The following is a 25,772-nucleotide window of genomic DNA, read 5'->3' as shown; positions in this document are numbered from 1 at the left end:
GGGTTTCCAAAGACAGATTATCAGCCCATTCTTTTCCAGTGTTAATCAGCCCTGTGGTCAGTTTTAGTGTGATCCCATTTTAACACTGGGACCCTGGCTTTCCCTTCAGGTGACGGGTCTGGATGGTAACTACAGGATCACTTGTCACACAGTGATGGAGGTGTTGCGTGAGCACAGAGACAGCGTGATGGCTGTGCTGGAAGCATTTGTGTACGACCCACTGCTCAACTGGAGGCTGATGGATAGTGAGTATTAACTATCCTCTGAAGAGGCAGGACTGGATCCAGCACAGCTGCCAGTCAGGGTCGCCTCCTGCATTTGCAGCTTGTACTAGCTTGGATGTTATAGTGCCGTCTTCCACCACTCCACATTGTTGAATAGCATTGCTCTTTAACAGGATCTGCAGACGCACTGCAGTGAAGATGTCTACAGGCGATGCTAAGCCCCATTTAGCCCTAATGCATTGCTCTTCTCGAATTTTATCCACAGCGAACACCAAAGGTAATAAACGTTCCAGGACGGGAACAGACTCCTACACTGCCGGTCACTCCGTAGGTGAGTACCATCCACGACAGTGATGGGAATCATGAAGCTAACTGTACAGTTCAGGGGAAGATCTTTCCTAACTCTGGAGTTGCCCAACCCGTTTACAAGATCTTTCTTTTGACTCAGAAACCCTGGAGGGAATCGAGCTTGGGGAGAGCTCTCACAAGAAGCCAGGAACCACAGTGCCTGAATCGATTCATACCTTCAGTGAGTATATTCACACAGAGGAAAGCTGGGGTAGCTCAGAGCAGTCAGTTTAACAGCGTCCTCCAAGTCCTCCAAGCAGCGCTCATGCAAGGGAGCTTTGCTGAGATGTGTGGAAGAGGTTTGTCAACATTTCTGGGACGTTGATGCCCTGGCTAGATTAAAATACTCATCGTCCAATCAGATCACTGTTTTAAAATTTGTTCTTACAAAAGTAGGCAAACTGTAGGCATAGCATTTGTTGGTGCGCACATTTTGTTTTCAGTGAGCGACGACTGTAGCAGAGTAAGCTTGGACAGCACAGAATCTGACCTGTTGTTGTTGTTTTTTTAACCCGCTAATGTGTATGTGATAAGTCCTTTCCAATGTTCCCATTCTGGTTCCAGTTGGAGATGGCCAAGTGCAGCCTGAAGCCTTGAACAAAAAAGCTATTCAGATTATCAATCGTGTCCGGGACAAGCTCACGGGTAAGTGAACCCCGCGGACACTCGTCTTTTTGTGACCAGGACATGCGTGTCGCCCTTTTAAAAGTTTGACCGTGGTGTGATTGTTGCCCGTAGAGCAGGCAGTGGAGTATTGTTTTTAATGCTTTCCCTCCAGGACGAGATTTCTCTCATGACGAGACCCTGGACGTCCCAACTCAAGTGGAGCTGCTGATCAAGCAGGCAACATCCCACGAGAACCTCTGCCAGTGTTACATAGGATGGTGAGTACTGTTAGAAGATTTCAAAAATTACAGCGGGTTTCAAAAGTTAAATCCTAAACAGACTAGGTGTGGTGCTCTGCTCTCCTACTAAGTTCTCCTACTTCATGGTTTAGTCTGTTTTGTAGGTTTGTTTAAAAAAAAAAAATAAAAATGTGTTTGGTTGCCCCAGTAAGTTTCGGCACCTGCCCTCGTATTTGCTACAAAACCGTCCTCTACAAACTACCACCAAAACTATTTTTATTGCAAAGAGAAATTGTTGTGATAAAATGGAGCACACAAGCCTGTACCGGTGAGCAATGAACAAGCCAAGTTCTGTATCCCTTTTAATATTCTTTAGCATGGAGTTATACAGCTTGAAAATAGGGCCCACAATCTACTATCCACTATTATTATTGTTGTTGTTGTAATAATCTTCATTTGTAATATGCCCAGCAACAGGCCAATGCAGCTCACATGGTTTTGAATTTATTTTTTCCTATTCCAGGTGTCCATTTTGGTAACTAATTTCTTGCCCACTGATTTTCTGCATCACAACAAAGGGAAGCCATTTTTCTTCTCTACATGTGCCCAGGATCGAGTAGATTCAGACATGTATTTCTATAACAACCCAAAATAAACGGTACTTGCAGTTTAATTGTGTTACAGTAGAAATAAACGTACATAATAAAAATGAACCTTGACTATGTCTTTACTGGAAATAAATTATAAAAATATGAAGTTCTGTGTTCTTTATTCAAAGAGGATACTTGATGCACATAAATCAAGTCAACTCAGATAGACTGGGATTAGGAGGCTTAGAAGTTTCCACAGCTGTGTTTTAGTTTTATATTGTTCACCACTGCCTGTTTACTGTATTTTCAATACATTGCTCTTTTGTGCGTTCACTGCAAACACTATCATAACGCTGACAGCAGCAGGTGAATTTAAATATTACTGCACACAGATACCAAGAAAATGATTCTGTCTCTTTTTCTTTTCTGTTGCTACAAAGCTGTAATACTTGGTATCAAAATAGAATCAAAGACTAGGTTGGGTATGTTAGTATGAGACCGTCACAGATTACTCTGCCCTTTTAAAACAAAACGCCGGTTTTCAACAAAAGCAACGCACTGCTCTATTTCTGACCGGATCTAATTCTCGCAGAGAACGCTTCTGCTCTCGCGTTTGTTGCTTAGTATCAACATGGCGGCCTCCAGAGCAGCTGCCGTGGGAGCGAAACAGGAGTCTGTTTCTGTGGAAAATGACGAGACAACAAGTGAAGTGACCGAAGTTTTTCCGGGTTTCAAGGATGCCGATTCCTTTGTGAAGGTTGGTGCCAGCGTTTCGGTTGTCTAGTGTTGTATACAATGGGGAAAGGCCTGCACGTTGGTCTAACGTGGGCTTAGTCTGTACCGTGTTTACAGACGGAGGATTTCAAACACGTTGTAAATCGCAAATGCAGCAAATTCGAGAAAACCCCACGAATTATCGGGCGATTTTACCATATCTTTATCATTTATATGACACGGGTCAGTGGAAATTATGTGTATGTGATATATGAAAAACGCAGTGAAGTCATCATAATGTTCGGAGTAGTTACACAGTAGAAAATCCTTTTAACTTACTAAGAAGCCAGAAAGGCTGCTGCCGGTAGTTTAACAAACATCAGGGCCGAAGAAAGAGAATTGTATAGAATCTTCTATATTTTGTTCTAAATTTGTTTTGTGCGGCTAAATGCGGGCATCCGCGGAATGGGCTGTAACATCTACCAGTATAAGTTATGTCTTTCTGTTGTGATTTGTCTAGTATGGTTTGGGGACAGTTGTGGCAGCTACGAAGGCTTCTGCTAATCTACCCCAGTCCGGAGATGAGCATGATTTCTACCGGAGCTTTCCTGGGTTTCAGGGATTTTGCGAGACTCAAGGGGAAAGACTGCTGCAGTGGTAAGCGCATTAAGAGTGGTTTAAAGTACTGAGCTTAGAATCCGTGCGTGTGTGTAGCGTCTACTGTTATATCCTTTGTGTCATTGATCCAGTGTTGCAAAAGCATTTTATTTGACTTTTCATTACAGGTGCTAATGTATTATTGAAAATGTATATTTTCATAGCAAATGGGTTTAGAGACTCTGAAATGAATTATGTTTTCTGATTAAGCAAGTACTAATGTAGTGTATTAAATAATCTGTTGCATATACAGAAGTTCATAAGCTCCTGTTCTGCACAGCAATATTTGTAATAGCAATACTATTATAGCAAAATCCATGTGGCTCCCTTTCCTGTCTAATCTGACCTGTCTGTTTGCAGTATGAGCAGGATAATGCAGTACCACGGCTGCAGAAGTCACATGAGAGACAGAAACCAGGTGACTGGACTGGAAGACAGGTTTGATTTGCTGGTGGATTCAAATGATGTCATCTTGGAGAAAGTGGTATGTAGATCAATGTTTTTTTTTTTTTTTTCTCCCAGTCCAGTCATATGAGTGATCAAGAGGATTCATGTCTTGATTGTATGAGAGCTAGCTTGACAAGTGCTTATTTCATTGCTATGAGCTCCCTTTCTATGTCTAAATGTTTTGACTGTTTTAGGGTATACTGTTAGACGAGGCCTCCGGGGTGAACAGAAAGCAGCCTATCCTACCAGCTGGTGTTCAGCCTCCGAAAACCATTGTGTCCAGCTGGAACCGCAAGGTTTGTGCATCAAACACGGTCAAATCAAAACCAGCTGATTTTCATCCTGTTTTTACTGATTTGTTTTGCTCACCATGTAAAGCTGACCAATGTCTTTGTATTCCCAGGGCGGGGCATTAAGCCAAAGAAACAAGTGTGAAACATTTCGTCTTCTGCACGCAAAGAACATCCAGCGACCTCAGATGAAGTTCAGGGAGAAGGTTGACAATGCTAACACACCTTTTGTACCCAAGATCTTTGCTAAACCGAATGCATTAAAACCACTGCCGGTTGGTAAGTTTGGGGTGCAGTGAGGGAGTTATTTATAAGCTAAGTGTCCTACAAGTGTGACTCCCTTATACATGGCTGATGAGGAGGTTAGCGTTCATTGGATTTCTCCCCGATGTCACCCTAATGTCTAAATTTCCCTCGCTTTACTGCCATTGCTTCTGGTGTGCAATTCAGAATTGTAAAGAGACTGTCCTGAAATAAACTTTCTGAGCCAGTGGTGTTTAGTTGTAGTGATTCCTTTTTTCGTTCTGTACGTCAGGTCACAAGATAGAGTGTAACTACCAAAGCAAATGCAGCATTGGAGGGGATTCACTTTGCAAATATGTGGACTGCAGGTCTGTTTCCATACCCTCATGTTGTGTATTGCATTTCCAGTTCTTGCAAACAGAAAATTGCAAAATGCAAGGCCTGAAGACCTGGATGTCCCCCCAGCACTGGCTGATTTCATCCATCAACAGAGGTACCAGCAACAAGAGGAAGACATGTAAGCCCAACTGCTTTCATAGAGCACTCTTAAATAAAAAACAAAATAAATACTTGTTAACAAGTGTGTTTTCTATTTGTTTTTTTGCAGGTTTTCACACCCATATAAGTATGAACTGGACCAGTTTACCCCAGATGAAAAATTGCTTTCCAAACCCGAACCCCAAGTTAGTTCAACCTCCGTCTCGATCTCTTGCCTGTCACTCAGCAGCGAATGCACACACCCACACGGCAGACTGTCGCAAGCACTATACCTGTATCTTTCTAAACAAGGGGTTTAGGGGAGCTAATAAAAGCTGAATCTCACAACCAGAATGATGTGAATATAGTCATTGTTGCAGCTGTGTATAATGGTATTTAAAACAGGATTCATTCATCCGGCTTTTTACTTATCCATCCTTACTCTGGTCCCACCACAGTCTGATACGCGACGGACTACTTTGTGTGTGTGTATATATACACAGTAACCTTTCTTACGTGTTTTATGGATGTTTTCAATTTGTTTTTTTAGATGTACAAACCTTTGCAAGAGACCAATTGCCACTTTGTAACCACCTTGGAGGAGCTAGTTGAATTAAATGAAAAACTCGCTCACTGTTCTGAGTTTGCAGTGGATTTGGAGGTATATTAAAATATCTAATCGGCTACCTTAAGAAATCCTTTTCTTGAAATCCCAGGCATGCTTTGAAATCTGTATCGTTTCCATCGCTTTTTCTAGCACCACTCGTATAGGAGTTTTCTTGGATTAACCTGCCTGATGCAGATTTCTACAAGAGATGAAGATTTCATTATAGACACCTTGGAACTGCGCAGCGAGATGTACATTCTCAATGAGACCTTTACTGACCCTTCCATTGTTAAGGTTAGTACAGTGGCATTGCTTACCATCACTCTGTGACTACACTCATAACCGGGCAGCCCACACTGATAATCCAAGTTTCTGTTTTATTTAAAGGTGTTCCATGGTGCAGATTCGGACATTGAGTGGCTACAGAGAGATTTTGGACTGTACGTAGTCAACTTGTTCGATACACACCAAGCTTCACGCCTTCTCAACCTGGGGAGAAATTCGCTTGAACACTTGATGAAACTGTTCTGCAATGTAGAGGCTGACAAGCAGTACCAGCTGGCTGACTGGAGGATAAGGTATGACATTCTTTTTTTGTTTTTTAGGCTTTCTGACCACATGAGCGTATCGTGTTACTAAATCAGGCAGATGGGTTAATATTGAAGATCTGTATTACATCGTTCTGTCCTCTTTTTTTTTTTTTTTTTTTTTTTTTAAGGCCATTGCCAGAGGAGATGTTAAATTATGCTCGGGATGACACTCATTACCTGCTGTACATTTATGACAAAATGAGAGCCGAGTTGTACGAGAAAGGAAATGCCCAGACTAGTCTGCTGCAGATGGCCTGGCAAAAGAGCAAAGACGTTAGCTTGAAGGTACTGCTATGTTGTGATTTGTTAGAATTAAACACATGTAAATATTTTGGTTGCTACTTGATGTGTTTATTTGATTCTGAATACAGTAAAAATGATGGTACGCTTGTGTACTGCGCAGCTATCTGTGGTACTGTAGCTTTAATTGGAAGACCTGCACTGTGACATTGCTGCTCACTGCTTGAGTGAGGCGGTGTTTTCGGATGATCTCCTTCAGATCGGGTTTGGGTTAAGTAAATTTTCTGCATCGCGGTGTGGTCATTTTAATTAACCCCAACCCGATGGGGTCGTATTTCGGGTTGGGGTCTTAATATATACTTGACATTCCCATAATGACAGTTGTGTATGTATGTATTTTTTATTCCTGTAAAGAAATACATCAAGCCCATATTTACGGAGGACTCCTACCAGGACCTGTACAGGAAACAGAAGAAGCCTCTGGACACACAGCAGCTGACTGCGTTCCGGCTGCTCTACGCTTGGAGAGACCAGATATCCCGACAGGAGGATGAAAGCACAGGGTACGGGAATAACAAATGCTGCGTTGCTGCACCTACAGCAGTGGCCGAAGGTTTAGCATCACCCAGTAGAACAAACTCCTTTTGCTTCATAAAGTCGAATGAAACCTGCTGAATAATGTTACATTAACATATTGAATTACATACCGCTTTATAGTTTTCCATGTACTTAACCAAAAACTGACACATTGAAAAATGTGACATTCCGAAATCTGACATGAAATACTCTGCCACTATTATGGCTTCCGGTAGACTTTTGCAATGTAATGATTGCATAATGTTACATTCGATTGCATAATGTTACAAATTATATTGATATAGCTAGTTTTGTTTTTTTCTTAATCGTCTCACTCTTAAAGTTGTAGGTGAGGCAAAACTTTTGGCCATAACTCTACAGTTCAAGAATTGATTTTCTTTTTATTTATTTATTGATTTTTATTTCAGCTATGTCCTGCCCAACCACATGTTGATAAAGATTTCAGAAGAGTTGCCAAAGTAAGTTGGATTTTTTTTTTTTTCAATTATTGTTTTTTTATGATTTAGTCTCTCAGATCTTGTGTTAGTTTAGAACAGAAGGTGGGAAGCACTTTTTTTACACAGTTATAAATGAATGGAATAGCCTACCAGGCTACACTTTCAGATTGGGCCCCACCCCAGTAGGGGAGAATGATGTGCTAACAAGGGACAAGCCTTAATGGGCCAAATGGCATTTTCTCATTCCCAACCTTTTCTTATGTTCTGCTCCAGTTGATATCCGAAAATCATTTGCTGGAGGGAGAAAAAAAGATACATTAAAATGTCATCTTCACCGAAAAGGTTTTTCAATAACTTAGCCAGATATAACGGTCGTCTTATGTGTGTTCTGTGTAATTGTTTAGGGAGCCACAAGGCATTATTGCATGTTGTAATCCAGTCCCGCCGCTGGTTCGACAGCAGGTCAATGAGATTCACCTCCTTATGCAGCAGGCGAGAGAGATGCCTCTTCTCAAGGTAAGACTGGAATAACAAGCATGGCCAACTTTTACATTACGAGCGGCAGCATGCATGCAAGTAAGTTGTATTTGAATTGGTGGATGCCTGAAGTTCTCATAACACAACTTGCAATACTTGCTATCTGTGTAACAACCGATGATTCTTGCAGACGGAAGTTCAGACTACTGAAAAGAAGACGGCTACAACTCTCAAAAGAAAGGTTTGTTACATTTTATGATAAATACTTGAGGCTATAACAAGGGTTTAGGATCAGAAAAGAGGTATGGAAATGTGTAATATATACAAAAGCTGGCACTGTATACTTTAATGGGCATCATATATGAATGTGTTGTATTGGAATATGGGTGGATAAAGGTATTCCAGCAAAGCGAATGGCAGAAACATTGTGAAGCAAAAAGCTGTGTTTTGGGCTAACACGGTAATAAACGAGAGCTTGTAAAATATGAATTATGATCTTTCTTTTCCTACCAATGTAGTCGGAGAACCCTTTGTTTGGACCTCATGACAGTTCTCACATCTCTGAAAGTGAAATTCCAAATTCTCATTCCGCTGGTAAGATAGACCCTATTTTATAAAATGATTGTGCATAAAAATCCTGGTTCTTCTCTTTTAGAACAGTTGTACTGTTTTTCTTGCAGCACCCTTGCTGAAGCGAGGCAAACTGTTCTCCGAGAACGAGGAGATGGAAGAAGGAAAGGAGGTTCAAGACTGCAGCCCCCTCATTGCCAGAGCGACCATCACTATCTTTGTAAGGAGCAAATATTGAAGAACTACTGTCCTCTACTGCATATATTTTATCTGTTGCAGAAGAAGGGAAAGTTCATCTCTCAACATGTTAAATGTTATCTGAACACATTTTGTTGCAGTTTTCAGTAGTAACACTATTCTTTTTCTTGCAGGATTTTGAATCCGATGTGAAGGAGGAGAACCACCTGACAGTAGCTCAGCAGAAATCTCACTGTATAATGCAGTCTTTTGAAAACCCTTTCAGAATGGTGTGTGGTTTCAATGAATTCAAATAACTTTTTCCCATGTTTTTGATATCTGATTATTATGCATGTTATGTGGGTATTTTATTTGAAAGTTCAAATTAATTTTTTGAATTGTTATCGCAGCATTACTGGTTCACTTGACGTATCTTTTGGAGTATAATTCTTAAATGTAAAAGGAGTGTTTTCTATCCTTCCAAACTATTGAGGCTTGTGTTTTACAGTGTGGTTTCTTTCCCTTATTCTTTCTTATTTAAAGTATTTCTTTACCTGCTAACATGTTCTGTTGTCTCTCCATAGTATTTACCTTCAAAGGAAACTAATATTCACATCTCACGCAATGCCAAGTACGATCCTTCCTCAAAAGTATATGAGGTATGTACACATTGCCTGTTAACTTAATGCATCAAATCCAGCTGCTCTGTTTCAAGGAGAAAATCAGCAAAATCTGATGGCTTTCTTTCACACAGCATTTCCTGGACTATACAACTGCAGTGCAATTAAAGAGTTAATTCTTTTTTGCTTTTAGATCAGTAATAGATGGAAGCTCTTAAGCCAGGAGCTGCAGCAAAAGGAAGCCAAAGAAAAAGCAGCAGCCAAGGCGGCCGCAAAAGAAGCAGCACAGAAAGCAGCTGGTAAGAGCCGTTTTCTTTTATTTCTTTTCCGCTGCTGTTTAAAGTCACACGCGGACGCTGAATTGAGCTTGCATTTCAGATGAGCGGAAGAAGGCACAGGAAGAATACAAGACCGCGGCACAAAGCATAGTGACTGTCAGGCAACAAGCTGCAGTAAGGAAAGATCATCTGTTCTCATTGAGTTCTGTGCTGTGCTTTCAAAAATTTATTGGTAATGTAAAAGCTGCAGTCACTCAATTACCGTGTGTGTGTGTGTGTGTGTATATGGTATATATATATATATATATATATATATATATATATATATATATATATATGTATATATATATATATATATATATATATATATATATAATATGTGTATATGCATTATTAAACTGGACATATATGGATAAATCTTAGATATACTTAACAAACCTGATCAATGTAATAAAAGTAATAACATTGGAAAGCCTCTCTTTTTAACGGTCATCTGTATCAAATCTACTTGGACTGTTTTCATTGCTCTCTCTATTTAGTCTGCGTCTCAAGTAGAGTTTTCTTCGCGCTGTGTCGCAGGTTGCAGCTGCAGAGCAAAAAGGGAACAAGAAGAAGAAGAAAGAGAGGAGTGCGAGTGAACCCGGAGCTGGGGCTCCAAAACAAGAGAAGAAACGCACAGTGCAGCCAGCAGAGCACGCGCCAGCCACAGACTTCCAGCCATTCGACTACAGCAAGTCTGACTTTAAAGTCTTTGCTGGTATGTTCATGTCATTGGAGTACTGATCAGAATCTACTAAAATAGCTTGTCTAGTCTTTGTTATCTGTTTAATACTCTCACAAGATATATGTAATCAAAAACCAGCAGTTTGCCTTTTACTTCTTAATGATAACCTGCATTTGAGCATTTCACAAGCTGATGTTTGCAGCAATATTTAAATTCACCTTTATGCATTATTCAGTTACTAATCTAGAATCAGTTTGCAGTTGCAGTGTTTCATTTCTAGTTATGTACGGTTTGTTTAAGTCAGCCAGTGCATCTTTCTAGTCGTCACAACCTTTATTTATTAACTCTTGTTTAAACATGTTAAATGAATTTCAGGAAGAAAATCGAAGGAGTCTTTGCAGTTTGATCCAGCTAAGCAAGCTCAGGACCCCAAGCAATCCAAGGTAGACCTTTTTTTAAATATTTAAAAGAAACTAAACCTTTCTCTTGTGTGTGTGTGAACAGCATGTGGTCGATGTAGAAATATGTGTTAAGCTTATTGACGCTATCAATGTTATTTGTGTTGCCTTTTTCAGAAAAACTCTAAAGCACACAGAAATAACTCCACTCCAGGAAACAAAAGCATGTCTTATTTGGCTGGCAAGTCAGACAGGTAAACATTTCTACATCTTTCATCGAACTTTATTTCATATTGATGGGTTGTGGTGAACGCTAAATAAAAAGTATTTTTGCATGTTTTTTTTTTTTTTAGGGGTTTTAAACATAACTGGCCAAAGAGATAAGACACAAGAAAACTATGAATGGACTTCAATCAACGAATGGACTTGCAAACGACTGTTAACAAACATAAACCCAAACTTTGTTCAGTAATCGAATTTACAGAACATTTCCTGGTTTATTTAAGTTTAAAGTCACTGAGTTATTAAAAACTAGTGCGTGAAAAATAATGCCAGGATCAAGTCGTGTTATGAAGCTTATTATGTTATACCTTTGTGTCAGATTTTTAGGCAAAATAAAGCGGACACACTATTTGTGATAAACAAAGTGTTTTGTGTGTGTGTGTGTGCGCGTGTGATTTGGTAAGAAGTATGTAGTTTCTGTCTGTAAGTTGTTACCAGTATTAATAAAATACTTCTTCATATTCTCTTCTTCCTTTACATGTATGTTGGATTTTCCTAGATTTAGCAACACTGGTCTACACTTGTTTTTATAAAAACCCACATTTGTTTTCTAAACCTATTCAGAAGCATTGGTTTAGAATTTATCCTGTAGATTAGATTTTTAAGAGGCAGAATCAACACTTCCACTTCAAAATGAATTGGGTGAACAGCTCTGATAGCTAAACACACAATGCAAATGTACTTTAATTCCAATAAGCCTGGAGAGTTCTTCTTAATCACCACTGCAGTTTAATTGATCCAGTTAAAGGTTCTTAGAGCTCTGTATCAAAGTAGTATCATCATAGTATTCAGAGCTACTGTTTAACCCTTTCGTGTTTGAGATATTGTAGCTGAAAAGTGTTGGAGTCATAATAAATGTATCTCATTGAAATTGTATTTTTTTCCCATTGTTTTATATGGGGGCAAAAGACAACCTTAATGGTCTCGTCATGCATTTGCGTCTTCCCAATGCCCCCATACAAACCCTAGAACATCTGTACCCATGAGGTCGCCAGTAATGAAAGGGTTAAACGATCTACTAAACCAATAGACTTTTAAACATGCTTTGAAATGCTAGTTCCAACCAGTACGGGAGGAAGCTCAAAGATCTGTACACCCACTACCACTCTGCCTTGATCTGGGCTTCTGCATAAATATATAACGTGTGGCTTCTTCATTATGGGAGGAAAGCACTCCTACCGAAAATAACTGAACCTTGCGTTTCAAAACAATATACAAGGCTGAACAGCTGGCAGTTAAATGACCAAACAAACCATCTATTAAAAGCTTTGGAGACAGTGCGTTAAACATGCATTACACCGCTAATGACAAAATACGAAATGTGGGTTACAATAAGCACTGATACAAAGTGAAGGGGGAAGCCAAAATCACTCAGTGAGAAAATCGATAACTAAAATTAACTGGTACTCCTGTAAAAACGAATCATCGAAAGAAAATCTAATTAATAAAGTAGCATTTCAATCCTATATTACATCAAACCGTTTCAATATTTGTTTTTCGCTACTGAGGTGGCAGATGTACGGTATAGCCAAATGTTTGGAAAATATAAAATCTCGACGCTGATTTCAAACACGCCAGACTCACATGGACTCCTGCCGGCTGTGGTCAACCAATCTTGAGACTTCAAGTCCTTTACCCGTCTCTGTTTCTGTCTTACTGGCTGTTTTCGGGTCCTATCGCAGTACTGTCTCTTTGCAATTCGACAGTCTCAATTTGTCAAACCCTCCCATTGAAGTTCGGTTTAACTGCAAAGGGTAGAGTATGCTGATGAAATCAGGCGTACGTCTTGTGTGTGCGTTGCTGTTTCAGTAAAACGCGTTCTAGCATACAGTTTTTAGCCTTTATTTTTGTTTTTGTTTTGTTTTTTTAATTTAGAAAACAGAGATAATGAATAATATAAAAGACGGTTGGTTCACAGAAACATGCACGCTGTGGCCTGGGCAAGCTTTAAGCCTGCAAGTTGAAGAGATTTTATATCAGCAGAAATCGCAATTCCAGGATGTCATGGTTTTTAAAAGGTCAGTAGCTGTATCAAATGCCGGTCTTTTGTAATATAATTAAACACAATACATGTGAGGAAACATTGGATGAAAAATCTTATTTCACAATATGCCTGGTGGCAGACTCGTTCGCTTTTCTAATAAAAAAGCATAGAACAGTACTTGCTTTCTTTAGAGCCGACGGGTTGTAATGTTTCTTGGGGTTAATTGTGTTTTTGTTGATCTGATACTATGTGTTTGTTTTGTTTCAACTAATAGTTGCTTGCAAGTGTTTCCAGTTCTTGCAGGCTGAGGCTCAACCATATGGCTTTCATACATGAATTAAAACTGAGTGCGATCAATCGGAAACGCAGGAAGCGGTTCTTTACTACGCTTGCTGTAGTAACGTAGTTTTGGTTCTTGCAGTAAAACTTATGGCAATGTTCTGGTATTGGATGGGGTGATCCAGTGTACTGAACGAGACGAGTTTTCTTACCAGGAAATGATCGCTAATCTACCTCTCTGCAGCCACCCCAACCCCAAAAAGGTACGCACCGACTGACACTCTTTTACTGGTTTGTTTTTGTTTTCATAATGGCTCAGCGTTAAACTTTTTCTAGTAGTAACCAAGGTTTTAAAAATGCATTTTCTCAACATGCATTGTGGCCAGTCCCTTTGTTTCACTATGTTAAAATATCTGGGCGGTCAGCACAACTATAGAGCGGTCCGTTCCTCGTTGGTTTAATGTACAGTAGTCAGCGTTAGGGTCAGATCCTTTCGATGCATAATAATTGTGATTAATTCATTTGAAGCCGGTTTAGCTGACGAACAGTGACTTCAATTTCAGTAATGAGTTGCCATGGGGATAAGCTAATTTTAACAGAATGCTGCAGGTTGCAATTTTGATCAGTGATGTGTTGGAATTGAATGAATGAGAACCCTCAGCCCTGAATCTTGAAGTACATTGTAGCATTGGAAAAGGTTCGGGGTGTAACGAGGCGAGGAACTCCTTTTCATTCTCATTGGCTCTGTTGTAGGTGCTGATTATTGGTGGGGGCGATGGTGGAGTGCTAAGAGAAGTCGTGAAGCACCCCTTAGTAGAGTCTGTGGTTCAGTGTGAAATTGACGAGGTAAGCAGGGAAAACCTTTCTTTTTTCTTCTTTTTCCTGTTGCTGGTATTTATTTTATTTTCTAATCATCCTGTGTGTGTATATACGAAGGGGGAAATATAGGACAAATTAATCCACAATAATATAAAATATATATATCGATATGGGTGAACGATATAGATATAATATAATAATGACCATAGTAACATGGGTTATTATAAGATTGCATTTGCCATTTCATAAGAAGACACTTGAATATTTTCATGTAATTCCTAAGTGTTTCATTTGGGTGTTTCTGTGACTGCAGTTGTGTAAGCCATCTGTTCTACCGCATGGGGAGAGTGGTTTATGCACCCATATGTCTTTATGCTGCCACTGAGTCCTCTGTTTATCTACAGGAATGGGAGGGGGTGATATGGTAAAGTTGCCTGGGTTATTGACAATCAAAGAACATTGCTATGTTGACGAGGACAGAAAAGTCCTGCCATGGAAAAATAAAGGATACTTTTATTCGAGTGCAGTGGAGGCTTTAATAAACAAATAGAAACCTCTTGATTTCTTTAGCTGACAGATAACTGAATCAGAAATGCACTGCTCAAAGGAGGGCTTGCGTCTCCATCAGTAAGTAATTGAATTGTGTTGAAGCTTTTCCTGTTTCCCTTTTCTCTTTGTTTCAGGATGTTATTAATGTATCAAAGAAGTACCTTCCCGGCATGGCAAAGGGCTTCTTCAGCCCCAAACTGACCCTCAACGTTGGGGACGGCTTCGAGTTCATGAAGCAGAACCAGGTTGCCTTCGATGTCATTATCACTGATTCCTCCGACCCTGTAGGTAAGAACTGACTTCTGATCAGCTGTTTACTCAAACTGCTTGTGCTAGTGTAATGGAGCTATTGCATTAGTATTTTGTAAGCCTGAGGCGACAGGGATTTTTTTAATAAAATTGTTTTTAATTTTATTATTTCCAATTCTAGGTCCTGCTGAAAGCCTCTTCAAAGAGTCCTATTATCAGCTAATGAAGACGGCCTTGCGCGACGGTGGCATTCTCTGTTGCCAAGGTAAGAATGGCAACCTTACAAAGAGGGGGGCTTCCTAAAGGAATGCAATTGCTGTTGTGATCCAGTTCTATTGCAATTGTTCTAAATTCTGCAGGAGAATGTCAGTGGCTGCATTTGGAACTGATTAAAGAGATGAGGACCTTCTGCAAGTCACTCTTCCCCGTGGTTGATTATGCATACTGTACTATCCCTACGTACCCTAGTGGGCAGATTGGCTTCATGCTCTGCAGTAAGAACACAGTAAGCAACAGTTACCAAGATCAATTCCATTTGAAAAAAAAAAAAAGTTCACCATTCATATCATTTTCTGGTAGGTATGTCCTACTTGGGTTCTCTGAATATTAAGATTACCCACAACAAGGTGATGTTTATACCATTTAAGGTACCAGACACTATATTGAATTGCCCGTCATTTTATATTTTTGCATTAGGAAACAAACTTCCGTGAGCCTGTGCGAAAACTGACCGATGAAGAAGTGGAGAGTATGAACCTTAAATATTACAATTACGAGATACACCGGGCTGCTTTTATTCTACCAGAATTCGCCAGGAAGGTAAAGCGTGAATGATGAATTGGAAACTGCCTGTTTAACGCACCTGAGTAAAATGTGGTCGTTGTGTATGAAGGGTCTTTATATATATTTTTTTTTTTTTTCTTCCAGGTACTCAGTGAAGCATAAAGCGTTCTGGAGATGTCCTAGATTCCTACCATGGCCTTCAGTGTTGACAGAAAGAAACCGCTCCACAGTCACTCAAAACCCGCTCCCTCTCTGGGAGTTAACCCTTTCCGGACCACGATAGGACCACTGGGGAAGGAGGAGAAGAGAAACCTCGAGCAATTCTGTGGTTTTAAACCACAAGTCTTACGTGCTCATTGCTACACCTTTTAAGGGCTGTAGCTGCATGAAAAGGGATGAGTGTTCGCAAAGTACTAGGATTGCATTTTTTTTTTTTCTGTTGTCATTATGGCATTTGACTCTCTAATATTGCTGTAACAGAGAAAGCTTTGCAGTTTGTCCAGAGTGTGCAGATGACATTTATAGTAAACCAAGTAGTTTTACACATTGTTGCATCAAACATGTACTCAGTTCTTCATAAAGTAGTGTGCACTTTTGCATTATAAATGAATGCTAGTTACATGCCAAGCTTTCCCCTGAGAGCTGCCATTACCTTATTTATTGGAACTGGTTACCAATACTGCTGTAACACAAACTCATCATGGTTGTAGATTAATTCAGTGTCTAAGAGACAGGCCTTGACATGGTTAGTCACTGGAAACAAAGTCTTTGCTCAAACAGGTCTGATGGCAAATCTTCATGGCTTGTACAAACAGATTACTTGCTTACCAAGCATGCAAATGTGCAGAATCAATCTGTTTAGTTGGCAGTCTTCAATAATGTTTAGCACAGAAGCACTATTTCCTCTTCTGTTTTATTAAAACACGTTTAAAATGTGTGTTTATTTCACAAGAGGGAGTATGCTTGAACTGAGCATTGTTCTGTCACGGGCAGATGTCTGATGCACTTTAAGCAGTGTTGGACAATTTTTCTGGATGACTTAAAGAAATATTTACAGTCCCCCAAATCTCCCTTCGGATTGTATAGTACCTATGCAGTCAGTGTGCAGGACAAGCATTCACTTTTCAGTGTCCCCAGAGAATACGGTGGCCGTTCAATATCCCATGGAACCTCTAGCTACTGTCAGTAGCAATGGCATTCTTTACCTTGGGGTGCAGAACTATATTCTGAACAAATCTGTCAAAGTATATATAGCTAGAATGCAACTCTTTGGTAAAGGTTGTAATGCTTTCTGAACTGAACTACTTGTAAACTTGTATGTGATTCACTTGGACCTGTAAGCATTCACATTGTCCAAGTTACTCTTGTAAACACCTGTAATTATGTTTTCAAATAAAATAACAAAAAAATGTGGTCGTGCTTAAAATTCCTGTTTTATACCATTGTTTGAAGTGCAGCAGTTAACTTGACGAACACTTTTGTGAATCAACCGGGTTGATTCTGTTCAGACGGTACAATACTTCAGAACAGATTGGTCTTTAACATGACTTTTGTAAATTCCTCGCGGTCCACAGCACCGTCTCCGTTTGTGTCTGTTTCCGTGATCATCTCTCGCAGCTTCTGATGTGAGAAATGAATGCCCGCTGACTGACAGGCTTTTTTCAGATTATCAAATGTTACTTTCCCATCGTTATCTGTAATAAAAAAGTGTATATTTTTAGTACAACAATTAGTAGTTGTATGGTATTATTAGCATCTAAGCAAGTTATATTGCCCAAGTTAATGATGTGAAATTATACTAGCCCATTGTTTACTATCTTACCACAGTCTAAATACTTGAATCCTTGTTCAATTTCTTCACAGATGTCTCTTCCATCTCCCTCCAACTCAACGACAAGTTCCAGAAAATCACTGAAGCTGACTTTTCTGAAAAGCACAATACAATAGTTATTTGTCATCACATCAATAACTACAAGCTAAAGTACATGCCTATATAACTGGGAATGCAAAGAAACTGGACCGTCAAGAAAGGCTGCGTTGTGCACAAAAGGCTAGAAAAATAATAAACGTTTTTTCGTGTAACTACAGTACATGACAGGGGATACTGCACATTTATTAAGGAAACCGATGTATTTATAAAACAAGAACATTCATATACGTACGATGTGTTTTGAACATTGCGGTGCTGAATGGCGTTAACTCTGAACCGGTATTTTATCGCACTTGAACCAGTAGAACATCTACTGGCGCCAGTCTTGAGGCTGTTAATACCAGTACAACTTCTACTGCCGATAAGAAGAGCAGCGGAATCACCTGCCTTAGTGCCAGTAAAAACCCTACTGGTAGCACTATCTGCTTTTAATTATAGTCCTTTCCTTACCCAGTCTTTTCATTGTCCGTAAGATTGAAGACCATCTTCAGATCTTGAATCTCCTGTCTTGAGAGTTTCTGTGAAGCCCTGTCCGATACATGCACTCCGTTCACCTGGGTCTTCTCTTCCTTCCATCCTTGCAGAACTTGTAAAAGCTAAGGTGTGGGCGAGAGAAAGTTCTCAAACAATGGAACAGGGGATCATATGTTATTACGGAACAGGTTTGTTAAGTTCTGCCCCACACAAGCTTCGAATGGGGATGGTACGACTGGACACGCAAAAAAGCTACAGCTAAACTCTCGGGCAATACTATCTCTGGACACCAGTAATACTTCATTACTATACATGTAAATACCGTTACGCGTGGCAGATTGCATTATTTTTAAAGGTACACAACACTATTAATTTATAGTATAATGAAAATGATTAATTTTCATGAGAGCCACAGAAATGGCGTTTTGCTAATCGTCATTGGAAATAGAAACAGAAAAACAAAACAGTAATAATTGTTTATAGGACTGAAGAAATGCAACGTGTTTTTAAACAGACAGACATACAGAAAATGGGTATGTTGCTGAATTTGAGAAATTGTAAAAAGTTAAATAAATACATAAGTAAATAATATAGCAGTACTTTGCAAGGGTTACCTTTTGCCCCAGCACGGGCGGCGGAGGCACGTAGAGAGGTGTAATTGCATCCGGGGCCACGACTTTCGTGCCTGCAGCTTTTGCAGTCTTTTTAGTTATTCTCTTCCTTCGCCTTTTTCTCGGTCCCTGGCATCGCTGTGCAGGCTATTTTTTTATATTTATTTTCCCTGTTGATTCTAGACTCGTAACCTGCAGCCGACTAGACAGAAGCACATTTTGTGCCCAGTTGTTTTGACTTGTAGCCAATGGCAACGATAGAAAAAGGACACAGCTTACCACCAGAGGGCACCAAAGACACGTCAGCGTTAAGCGCTGCGCAGGTATATTTTTCATCTGTAAATTCAGTGGCAGGTTCTAAATGCCACGACTCATAGGGTTTAGAGGAATTTAATTGGGCATTTTTGTCATTGGTCTAATACAATAGTTTTTTTTTTTTAATGTATTGGAAGAAAGTGGTTTTAGGAGGCAGTGTGGTCCTGTGGTTAAAGTCCAGCGCTTGTAACCAGACCGTCACAGGTTCAAATCCCACGCCTGTCACCAACTGACTCAGTGTGTGAACCTGAGCAAGTCACTTAACCTCTTGTGGTCCATCCTGCGGACAAGATGTTAAATCAGTGCCCTATTGGAAGTAACTCTGCACATAATGCACAGTTCCCAGCCTGCCTCTGTAAAGCGCTTTGTAATGGTGGTCCACTATGAAAGGCGCTATATAAAGATATTATCACTGTGTATGTAGGTCAGCTACACGAAGTGTTTAAAAAAGAAAAAAAGTACCCTAGATCAAATAATAAATCCAATACAGGCTATATAAATAAATGTGCATGTATTGTAATAATAATACATTGGTGTAGTCGCTTAGCTAGACAGTTCATTTGGTAATGGGGGTTCGTAGCGGAGATCTGATAACACCAAACATTTTAATAGCAAAGACTGAACTAAATACCTTTCCATTAATATTTAAATGACCCGAACCCTAACCCTAACCTGAACCCTGAACTTATTTCCCCCCTTTTTAATTACATTTTCTTTATTGATTGTTTTAATGAATTTGAATAATAACGGAAGATTAATTAAACTGGGTCACCAGGTCAAGAAAATAAATACTGAATAATATACTTAAGTACAGAATAAGAACTATAGGGCATAGCCACAAAAACAAAAACAACAACAACGACAGAAAAACTCCCCCTGATTACATTCAATACCCTTATATACGTTTACTACAATAGAAGCATATGGTGCACCACAATAACAACCATTGTAAACTATGGTAAATGCATAGCATAACCACGAGAAAGCATGGGACACTGTGGAATTATTGAGCACATGTAGTAAATCCGCACCTGGGAAGTATTGGGACAGAGGAATATGTAAAGAGCAATAGGAGGTGAGCATTGGCAGGCCAGCTTACATCTCAGACCCCTCGTTTACTAAATATCGTGGTATTCCTGGAGATATCACTGTCCCCTTTTCAAAAACAGGCATTGTGTTGTTAAAATGCTTTGAACAGACGTTATTCAGGTAAATCCAGGTTAGACGTGAGTCCCCATGTTAATAGAGATGTGAATACATATTGCTTTAACTTATATGAACAGGAATAAGGGAGTGTCCAAAAAATGACATATTTACCAGCTTCTAAATGGATATTTGGACAGCTGCTGTCGACTGAGAATATCATCCAAAACGAAAGGCTAAGAGCAGCGGTTATGGTCCTGTTCATTTACATTCCCCTCACGACAGAGCGAGTCCTGCGACTCTGAGAGCTGGCTGCAGGTCTCCTTACTCTAATGCTGACGTCATTGTCGTGTTTTTAAAAAAAGGGAAATGCGGGCACCGAGCGCAGAGAGAAGTTTTTTTTTTTTTTTTTTTAGATTGCTGGTAATAACCATATTGAGTTATCGCCATGGGCGTATATAAAGTTTTCATATTAAATTGTTGTTTGTAGTTGCTCGGCTAGCAGACTAACGGGTCCGCATTTCAGACTCTTGTAGTTTAGAAAATGCTTTTTAACATAAAATAATGCACTGTAAAGGTCGTCAGCATTTATTGAATACAAGTGTCAAATTTTTAGCAATCAGCAAGCGTTAGAAAACACTTTTAAATGCTATCGTGGTATATTCCCAAATCAGTTAAATCCCTGCATCGTTCGGTTGAACGGAACATTGGAAACACCTGCCGTAGCACTGTCAACAAACAAACAAACAAACAGACAAACCAAACAACATAATGGCCAATCGCTTTGGATTCTGAATAATAAAAAAAAAAATCTAACAGAAATTCTTGACAGCAATAATAATAATAATAATAATAATAATAATAATAATAATAATAATAATAATAATAATAATAATAATAATAATAATAATACCCAGTGATAACGTTCACTATTGCATACAAGAACTAAGTAATTCCTGTAATCCCAATTGATTATTATGTGTGACAGACAAATGTAGGGACAGACAGACATCCCCATATATCTTCAACATACATACATACATACATACATACGTTTGAACGTTGGGATTTGATCCCTACAGGGGATAATACATAATAAGCTAACAAAAACCTGATGTTTAAAAAAACATATCGCGGTTGACCCCTAATAATGACAAATAGTGCTTTGATAATACCTTGGTATCTCGCTGCCTGGCTTTCAATTTCCTTTGATGCCCTTACCAACAATTAGTGCGCAGAAATATGGCTATCTGTAACTTTAGGGTTATTGATTCAAGTCATGGTTTTACCAAGAAGTGACACATGACATGCGCAACATGTTGTATCTCAACTGCACACGGGACACACGCTCAAGCATAGGCAGCTCATCGGAGCTCTTCTGTTTTTGGAGCGCACTATTTACATATAGATTGATTTCAAGGGTATACTTTACATAAAATGAATACAAGAACATTAATCCAATAAGGTAAACCAGAGCTTGAATGTATTTAACTACGGGACGGTTTCTATGCAAGCTTGTACAATCATACAGCCAGCTGTTTTGTGTCTTAAGTTCCTATCCTTCTGTTTTATGTCGTGGTCTGCAGCCGGATGATTGTCTTGTACTGGGTGTGCAAGTGCCAGACGGTTCAATACATCGACGCCAGCGTGCGCTTTAAAAGCGCACACCATACTGTGCTCTGTATGAGAAACAGAACTGTGTTACTGTGCTGTATAGCACTCTAGGACTGTATCACAACAGCAACAAAAATATCTCCTTTTAATATTGTTTTAGCTTCCCTTTTTGGGGAAAATAACAAATGCGATCATTTTTTGGTTCAGACAAGCAAAACCTTTGAGATCTCCAATGTTAGGTGACAAATGTTACATACAGAGTTAACACATCATTGCGTTTGCACTTGTTAACCTTTTTTGTCATTGCAACTTGTGACAAGGCAATCCCCAAACCTTTTGTTTTGCAATGACGGGAGAGGTACTCTTTTATATCAACTTGCCCTGATGAAATAGCTTGCTCCTAACCTCTGAGTGGATGTCTTTTGCAGTATTGTATTTAGTGTAGTATCCTCTGCTGGGTCAAGCTGGCTCCACTTGTGATGAAAATGATCAAGTGAAAGGGAAGGAAAGGGTTAATCTCGTCCACAGGCGTAATGTGGGTTTGAGCCACGCTTCGTGTCGCCTCTGCGTCAGTGCCAGCCTTGGTGAGGGGGTATATATAAAAGGGGCTAGAGTAGAGAAGAGGAAAGCCCTCATTGTGGAAGACAGCAGCAACACCTTGTAGAGCCTCACCCTGCATTGATCTCCTCCGCATCACTCAGCATGCAGCTCCGAGCCAGCCTGGTGTCCCTAATGCTTGTGGTGTACAGCCTGAGAGTTGTAGCAGTCCTGCCTGGTGAGGAGAGGCTCTCTGTGCACACTAACAGGGTGAGTAGGGGACAGGGGAACAGGGGACTCCTGCCAGCAAGAGGCATATTGTCTGTAAAGGATTTGTAAACAAATGACTAGTCATATTTATTTAGTATTGCAATAGGGTTTCATTTATGGTTATTATAGTTTTTTTTTAATAATGTGTATGGATGACTGTATATCATATTTCTTTACTTGAGGTTTCAATTTTTTGGAGGGGGGGGGGTAAATTATTTATTTAAATACAAATGTGGTTTATCACTGGTTATTTTGTTATTGAGTAATAGGTTTGCAGGGATAGACAGTTGATAAGAAGCAGAGAAGCAATTTCGTTACATTACGTTTTTCACATCATTACATTTTTTTCCAGTGCAAAAAAATGAGTAATTTTCCGTTGCAAAAAGTTTGAACACTATCTACGATTCGGGCAAGATAGTTTGTTATGATTATTTTTTTGCCAATATTTTACTACTCAAGATAACTTTTTGATGTTCCGACTGTTAAATTAGGGTTACGCAAGGTTATATATATTTTTTTTCTAACAAGAGGAGTACAGGAATAAAATAATGAATGCAAATAATTATAACATTTAATTAGACTTTTCTGCAAACTAGAATTTGAGACCCTCTTGTTCCATCAGAAACTATTGCTTTATCAGAAATGTAACTTAATTCAATTTTTTAATATTGCAATAGGTTTACATTTATGATTTCTTTAATTGTATTGTATGGATGTCTGTGTATTATGAATCCCTATAAAAGTGGTACCAAACGGAATTTCAATGTGTCTTTATTATTCCTTTTTGGATTGTAATATACAAATAATTGTGCAGTTTGGCTCTTGGAGAATAAAACAAATACAGATACGAGAAAATAAATCTGGACACATGCTTTGCACCAGTCTTTCAGGCAATCAACGGGGTGCCTGTAGAAATACTAGAAGAGATGTCAGTAAGAAAGTATTTTCTATTGTTGCATGTGTCTAGGCTTGTCCCATCTCTCTGTTCACCCATCTGTTCCACTGCACACACAGGAGCTGAGAAAAGAGCGGAAGGAGGTCTTTCTCAAGTTGCTATCTGGCTTGTTGGATGGAGCTGACAGTTCAGAAGTGCTGGGGGGGGACGTGACCCCTATGGACCTCGAGGAGCCCCTGGAGTCCCGTCTTGAGGAGCGGGCCGTCTATAACCGTCTCTCACAGCTACCCCAGAGAGCTCGCAAAGCCCCCTGTAAAAACTTCTTCTGGAAAACCTTCACGTCCTGCTAACACCCAGACACCCCCCGCCCAGCCTCCAGCACCAGACCTGTGACACAATGAACTGAACTCACACTGTAAATAACATGAAAAAAAACAAAAAAACCTGTGGACTTCATTCACAGTCTGTTTGATTATTATTACATCCAAAATAAAGCATGATTAAGAGATTTGTCTTCCATGTGTTTCCATTCCTTAACATGCCCACAACTAGACTTGCTAGTGTACAGTAGTGCGAGTTCACTTGGTCTGAATTCTTTAGAAATTCTAAGGGGTTCTATTTTGCATTAAGAACCCTTTCTAATATTCCATATGTAGTGATCTCGGTTCCTGCAGGCAGGCGCATCACACAGGGCGAGGCAATCCACACACAGGTGGAGGGCGGGCGTGAACCTGGGACCTCTCGCACTAAAGCTTAGCTCCGATACCGCTGTACAAAAGAGCCAGCTCCTTTGCAAGGAGTGTATATCGGGCTTATGTCTTTGTATGTGATTACATCACCTACCAGTCCTGCTGCTGCCTTCCTCCCGTGCACGCTACCCATAGAATGCTAGCACTAGATATTAGAGGGGTTACAGTCCACTAGGTTTACCAGTGCAGCTGTGAAATGTTATTCAGATCATTATATAAGGGTGGAACCATCATCTAGGTAAAGCTTCTGGTTAAGAAACAATATTAGCAGCTCGGCTGTGCATAAAAATAGATGGACTACAATTTATAACAGAGATGTTGACTAGTTGGCCACTGTAATTAAAGTTAATACGGAGAAAGGGTGCAGTTATGAGGGATCTAATGTAAGAAAAATCTTTTGTAGTCATTTTTGTATTACTTTCGTATAAATACATGTTAATTTGGATTCATATGTTGTTTTTTTTTCTTTATGTGAACGAAAAGACTCAAATTCGCCCGTTTTCTCATTGGAAATAGTGATATTTTGAAATTTACCTGTCCTGGTCACAAAAGCAAAGTTTGTGGGGAATAATAGACATTTTCTATACTTTTGAGGCATAAGCAATTAGGAAATAACACTTACTACCCAGGAACAAAAACTGTATTACATAATGTAATTACAGTGCAGGGCTTCCAGCTCACCAATATGACTTACCTATCCATCGGACACTCATTTTACCTAGAATGATCGGTTATAGAACAATATCTTGGAATTCGAATTGCTATACCATTAATCAATGCCATAGCAATATTATAATAGCAGCCTAAGTTAATACAATTAAAAGTCACTACTAAAAGTAAGTAAAGTAGAACACGTTTTCTTACTAATTCTAATTTCTAAGCCCAATTCAATTATGCAGAAAAAGGTTATGAGGGGAAAAAACAGAGCAAATATAGACCTATTTTTATTTGTGATTCATCGCTGATAATGTGTTAAAATAATCAAATCAATAAATTGTGCCACAGATGTGCTCAAATACACAGTACTTGAACATTGGCTTGAGACCTTAATCTTAATCAGGCACAAGTACAGTACTTTAGCCATTGCCTCCTAAGGAGACAAAAAATGGAGTTAGCAATAGGGTACACCAAGCCATAAAAAAAGTTACACAGAATACAATAATATATGGTGGTGGTTGTCATAGCAATTTTATAATGAATCAGGTTTCTCTAGCAAGAAGGTACACACCGGCAGTTCTGCTATCAATCTGTTATTCTGCATTTGTTAGGGTTTCAGATTTGTCTGTTCTGTGTCCTTTTATGTCTGTGCCTTTATTTCTTGCTTTAATAATTTGCGACTGACGCACAGGAAGTCAAATCAACATTATATGTCAGAAATCAAACTGCTTTTCACTTGTTTGAGGCCTATTCGGTGAACATTATTATACCTCGATTCATTTCCGATGCTCGTGCGCAAAAGCCAGCAGCACCGCACTGTAGCAGCCTGCTTGACTCTTTGAAAATATGAAACAGTTTCCCAGCTGAAGGCTTTGGTCCCTGACTTTTTTTGGTTACGTGTGAAAAATGCTATTTGCGTTTAAGAGTGTTTGTTTTGCTCCTAAGTAGGATTTGCAGACGCATGCTAGGCCCGATGCAATAAAGGATTGTGGATTTAGGTTTCAGAATGCTCAGGCCTTGTTTCCTCTCAGGTAGATTAACAGGAACGTGAAATAATAGGCTACACATAGAATTACAGTGTG

At 39.4% G+C, this 25,772-nt stretch overlaps 4 protein-coding genes and 1 long non-coding RNA gene across 8 annotated transcripts in view; 4 read left to right on the top strand and 1 right to left on the bottom strand.

The window, feature by feature from the left end:
* The window catches only part of LOC121328834 (serine/threonine-protein kinase mTOR-like), a 78,204-nt gene extending 75,951 nt beyond the window's left edge, over positions 1 to 2,253 (top strand). For all 4 annotated transcript variants that reach the window (XM_041273928.1, XM_041273926.1, XM_041273925.1 and 1 more), the window contains 6 exons: positions 110 to 245; positions 490 to 555; positions 673 to 753; positions 1,137 to 1,217; positions 1,351 to 1,456; positions 1,941 to 2,253. In XM_041273928.1, coding sequence (XP_041129862.1) covers positions 110 to 245; positions 490 to 555; positions 673 to 753; positions 1,137 to 1,217; positions 1,351 to 1,456; positions 1,941 to 1,956 — 486 coding nt within the window. In that variant the 3' untranslated portion in view covers positions 1,957 to 2,253. The remainder of the gene's footprint in view (positions 1 to 109; positions 246 to 489; positions 556 to 672; positions 754 to 1,136; positions 1,218 to 1,350; positions 1,457 to 1,940) is intronic.
* Positions 2,254 to 2,540: 287 nt separating this feature from the next.
* On the top strand, positions 2,541 to 11,192 carry LOC121328835 (exosome component 10-like). Its single transcript, XM_041273929.1, has 25 exons — positions 2,541 to 2,764; positions 3,242 to 3,378; positions 3,739 to 3,862; positions 4,020 to 4,121; positions 4,229 to 4,394; positions 4,767 to 4,875; positions 4,966 to 5,041; positions 5,386 to 5,496; positions 5,593 to 5,736; positions 5,830 to 6,020; positions 6,161 to 6,317; positions 6,687 to 6,835; positions 7,277 to 7,327; positions 7,711 to 7,822; positions 7,974 to 8,024; positions 8,302 to 8,377; positions 8,464 to 8,573; positions 8,725 to 8,820; positions 9,115 to 9,189; positions 9,344 to 9,449; positions 9,529 to 9,602; positions 10,008 to 10,185; positions 10,528 to 10,595; positions 10,728 to 10,804; positions 10,904 to 11,192. Exons 1-25 carry the CDS (start codon positions 2,639 to 2,641, stop codon positions 10,932 to 10,934), a joined length of 2,697 nt encoding a protein of 898 aa, XP_041129863.1. The 5' UTR covers positions 2,541 to 2,638; the 3' UTR covers positions 10,935 to 11,192.
* Positions 11,193 to 12,576: 1,384 nt separating this feature from the next.
* On the top strand, positions 12,577 to 16,872 carry LOC121328837 (spermidine synthase-like). The gene is made up of 8 exons (XM_041273931.1): positions 12,577 to 12,850; positions 13,238 to 13,358; positions 13,849 to 13,941; positions 14,598 to 14,751; positions 14,894 to 14,977; positions 15,072 to 15,217; positions 15,409 to 15,531; positions 15,640 to 16,872. Exons 1-8 carry the CDS (start codon positions 12,720 to 12,722, stop codon positions 15,655 to 15,657), a joined length of 870 nt encoding a protein of 289 aa, XP_041129865.1. The 5' UTR covers positions 12,577 to 12,719; the 3' UTR covers positions 15,658 to 16,872.
* Positions 16,873 to 17,019: 147 nt separating this feature from the next.
* On the bottom strand, positions 17,020 to 18,817 carry LOC121328838. The gene is made up of 4 exons (XR_005951724.1): positions 18,514 to 18,817; positions 17,876 to 18,021; positions 17,318 to 17,421; positions 17,020 to 17,189 (listed from the first exon to the last, which is right to left on the bottom strand). It is a non-coding gene; the product is annotated as an uncharacterized LOC121328838 (long non-coding RNA).
* A 3,252-nt stretch (positions 18,818 to 22,069) lies between these two features.
* Positions 22,070 to 23,783, top strand: sst7 (somatostatin family member 7). The gene is made up of 2 exons (XM_041274935.1): positions 22,070 to 22,389; positions 23,404 to 23,783. Exons 1-2 carry the CDS (start codon positions 22,285 to 22,287, stop codon positions 23,632 to 23,634), a joined length of 336 nt encoding a protein of 111 aa, XP_041130869.1. The 5' UTR covers positions 22,070 to 22,284; the 3' UTR covers positions 23,635 to 23,783.
* Positions 23,784 to 25,772: the final 1,989 nt, after the last annotated feature.

Source organism: Polyodon spathula, chromosome 16 (assembly GCF_017654505.1).
Source record: "Polyodon spathula isolate WHYD16114869_AA chromosome 16, ASM1765450v1, whole genome shotgun sequence".
NCBI lineage: Eukaryota > Metazoa > Chordata > Actinopteri > Acipenseriformes > Polyodontidae > Polyodon > Polyodon spathula.
The sequence above is the reverse complement of the archived record's forward strand: the minus strand, read 5'-3'. Positions and strand labels throughout refer to the sequence as shown.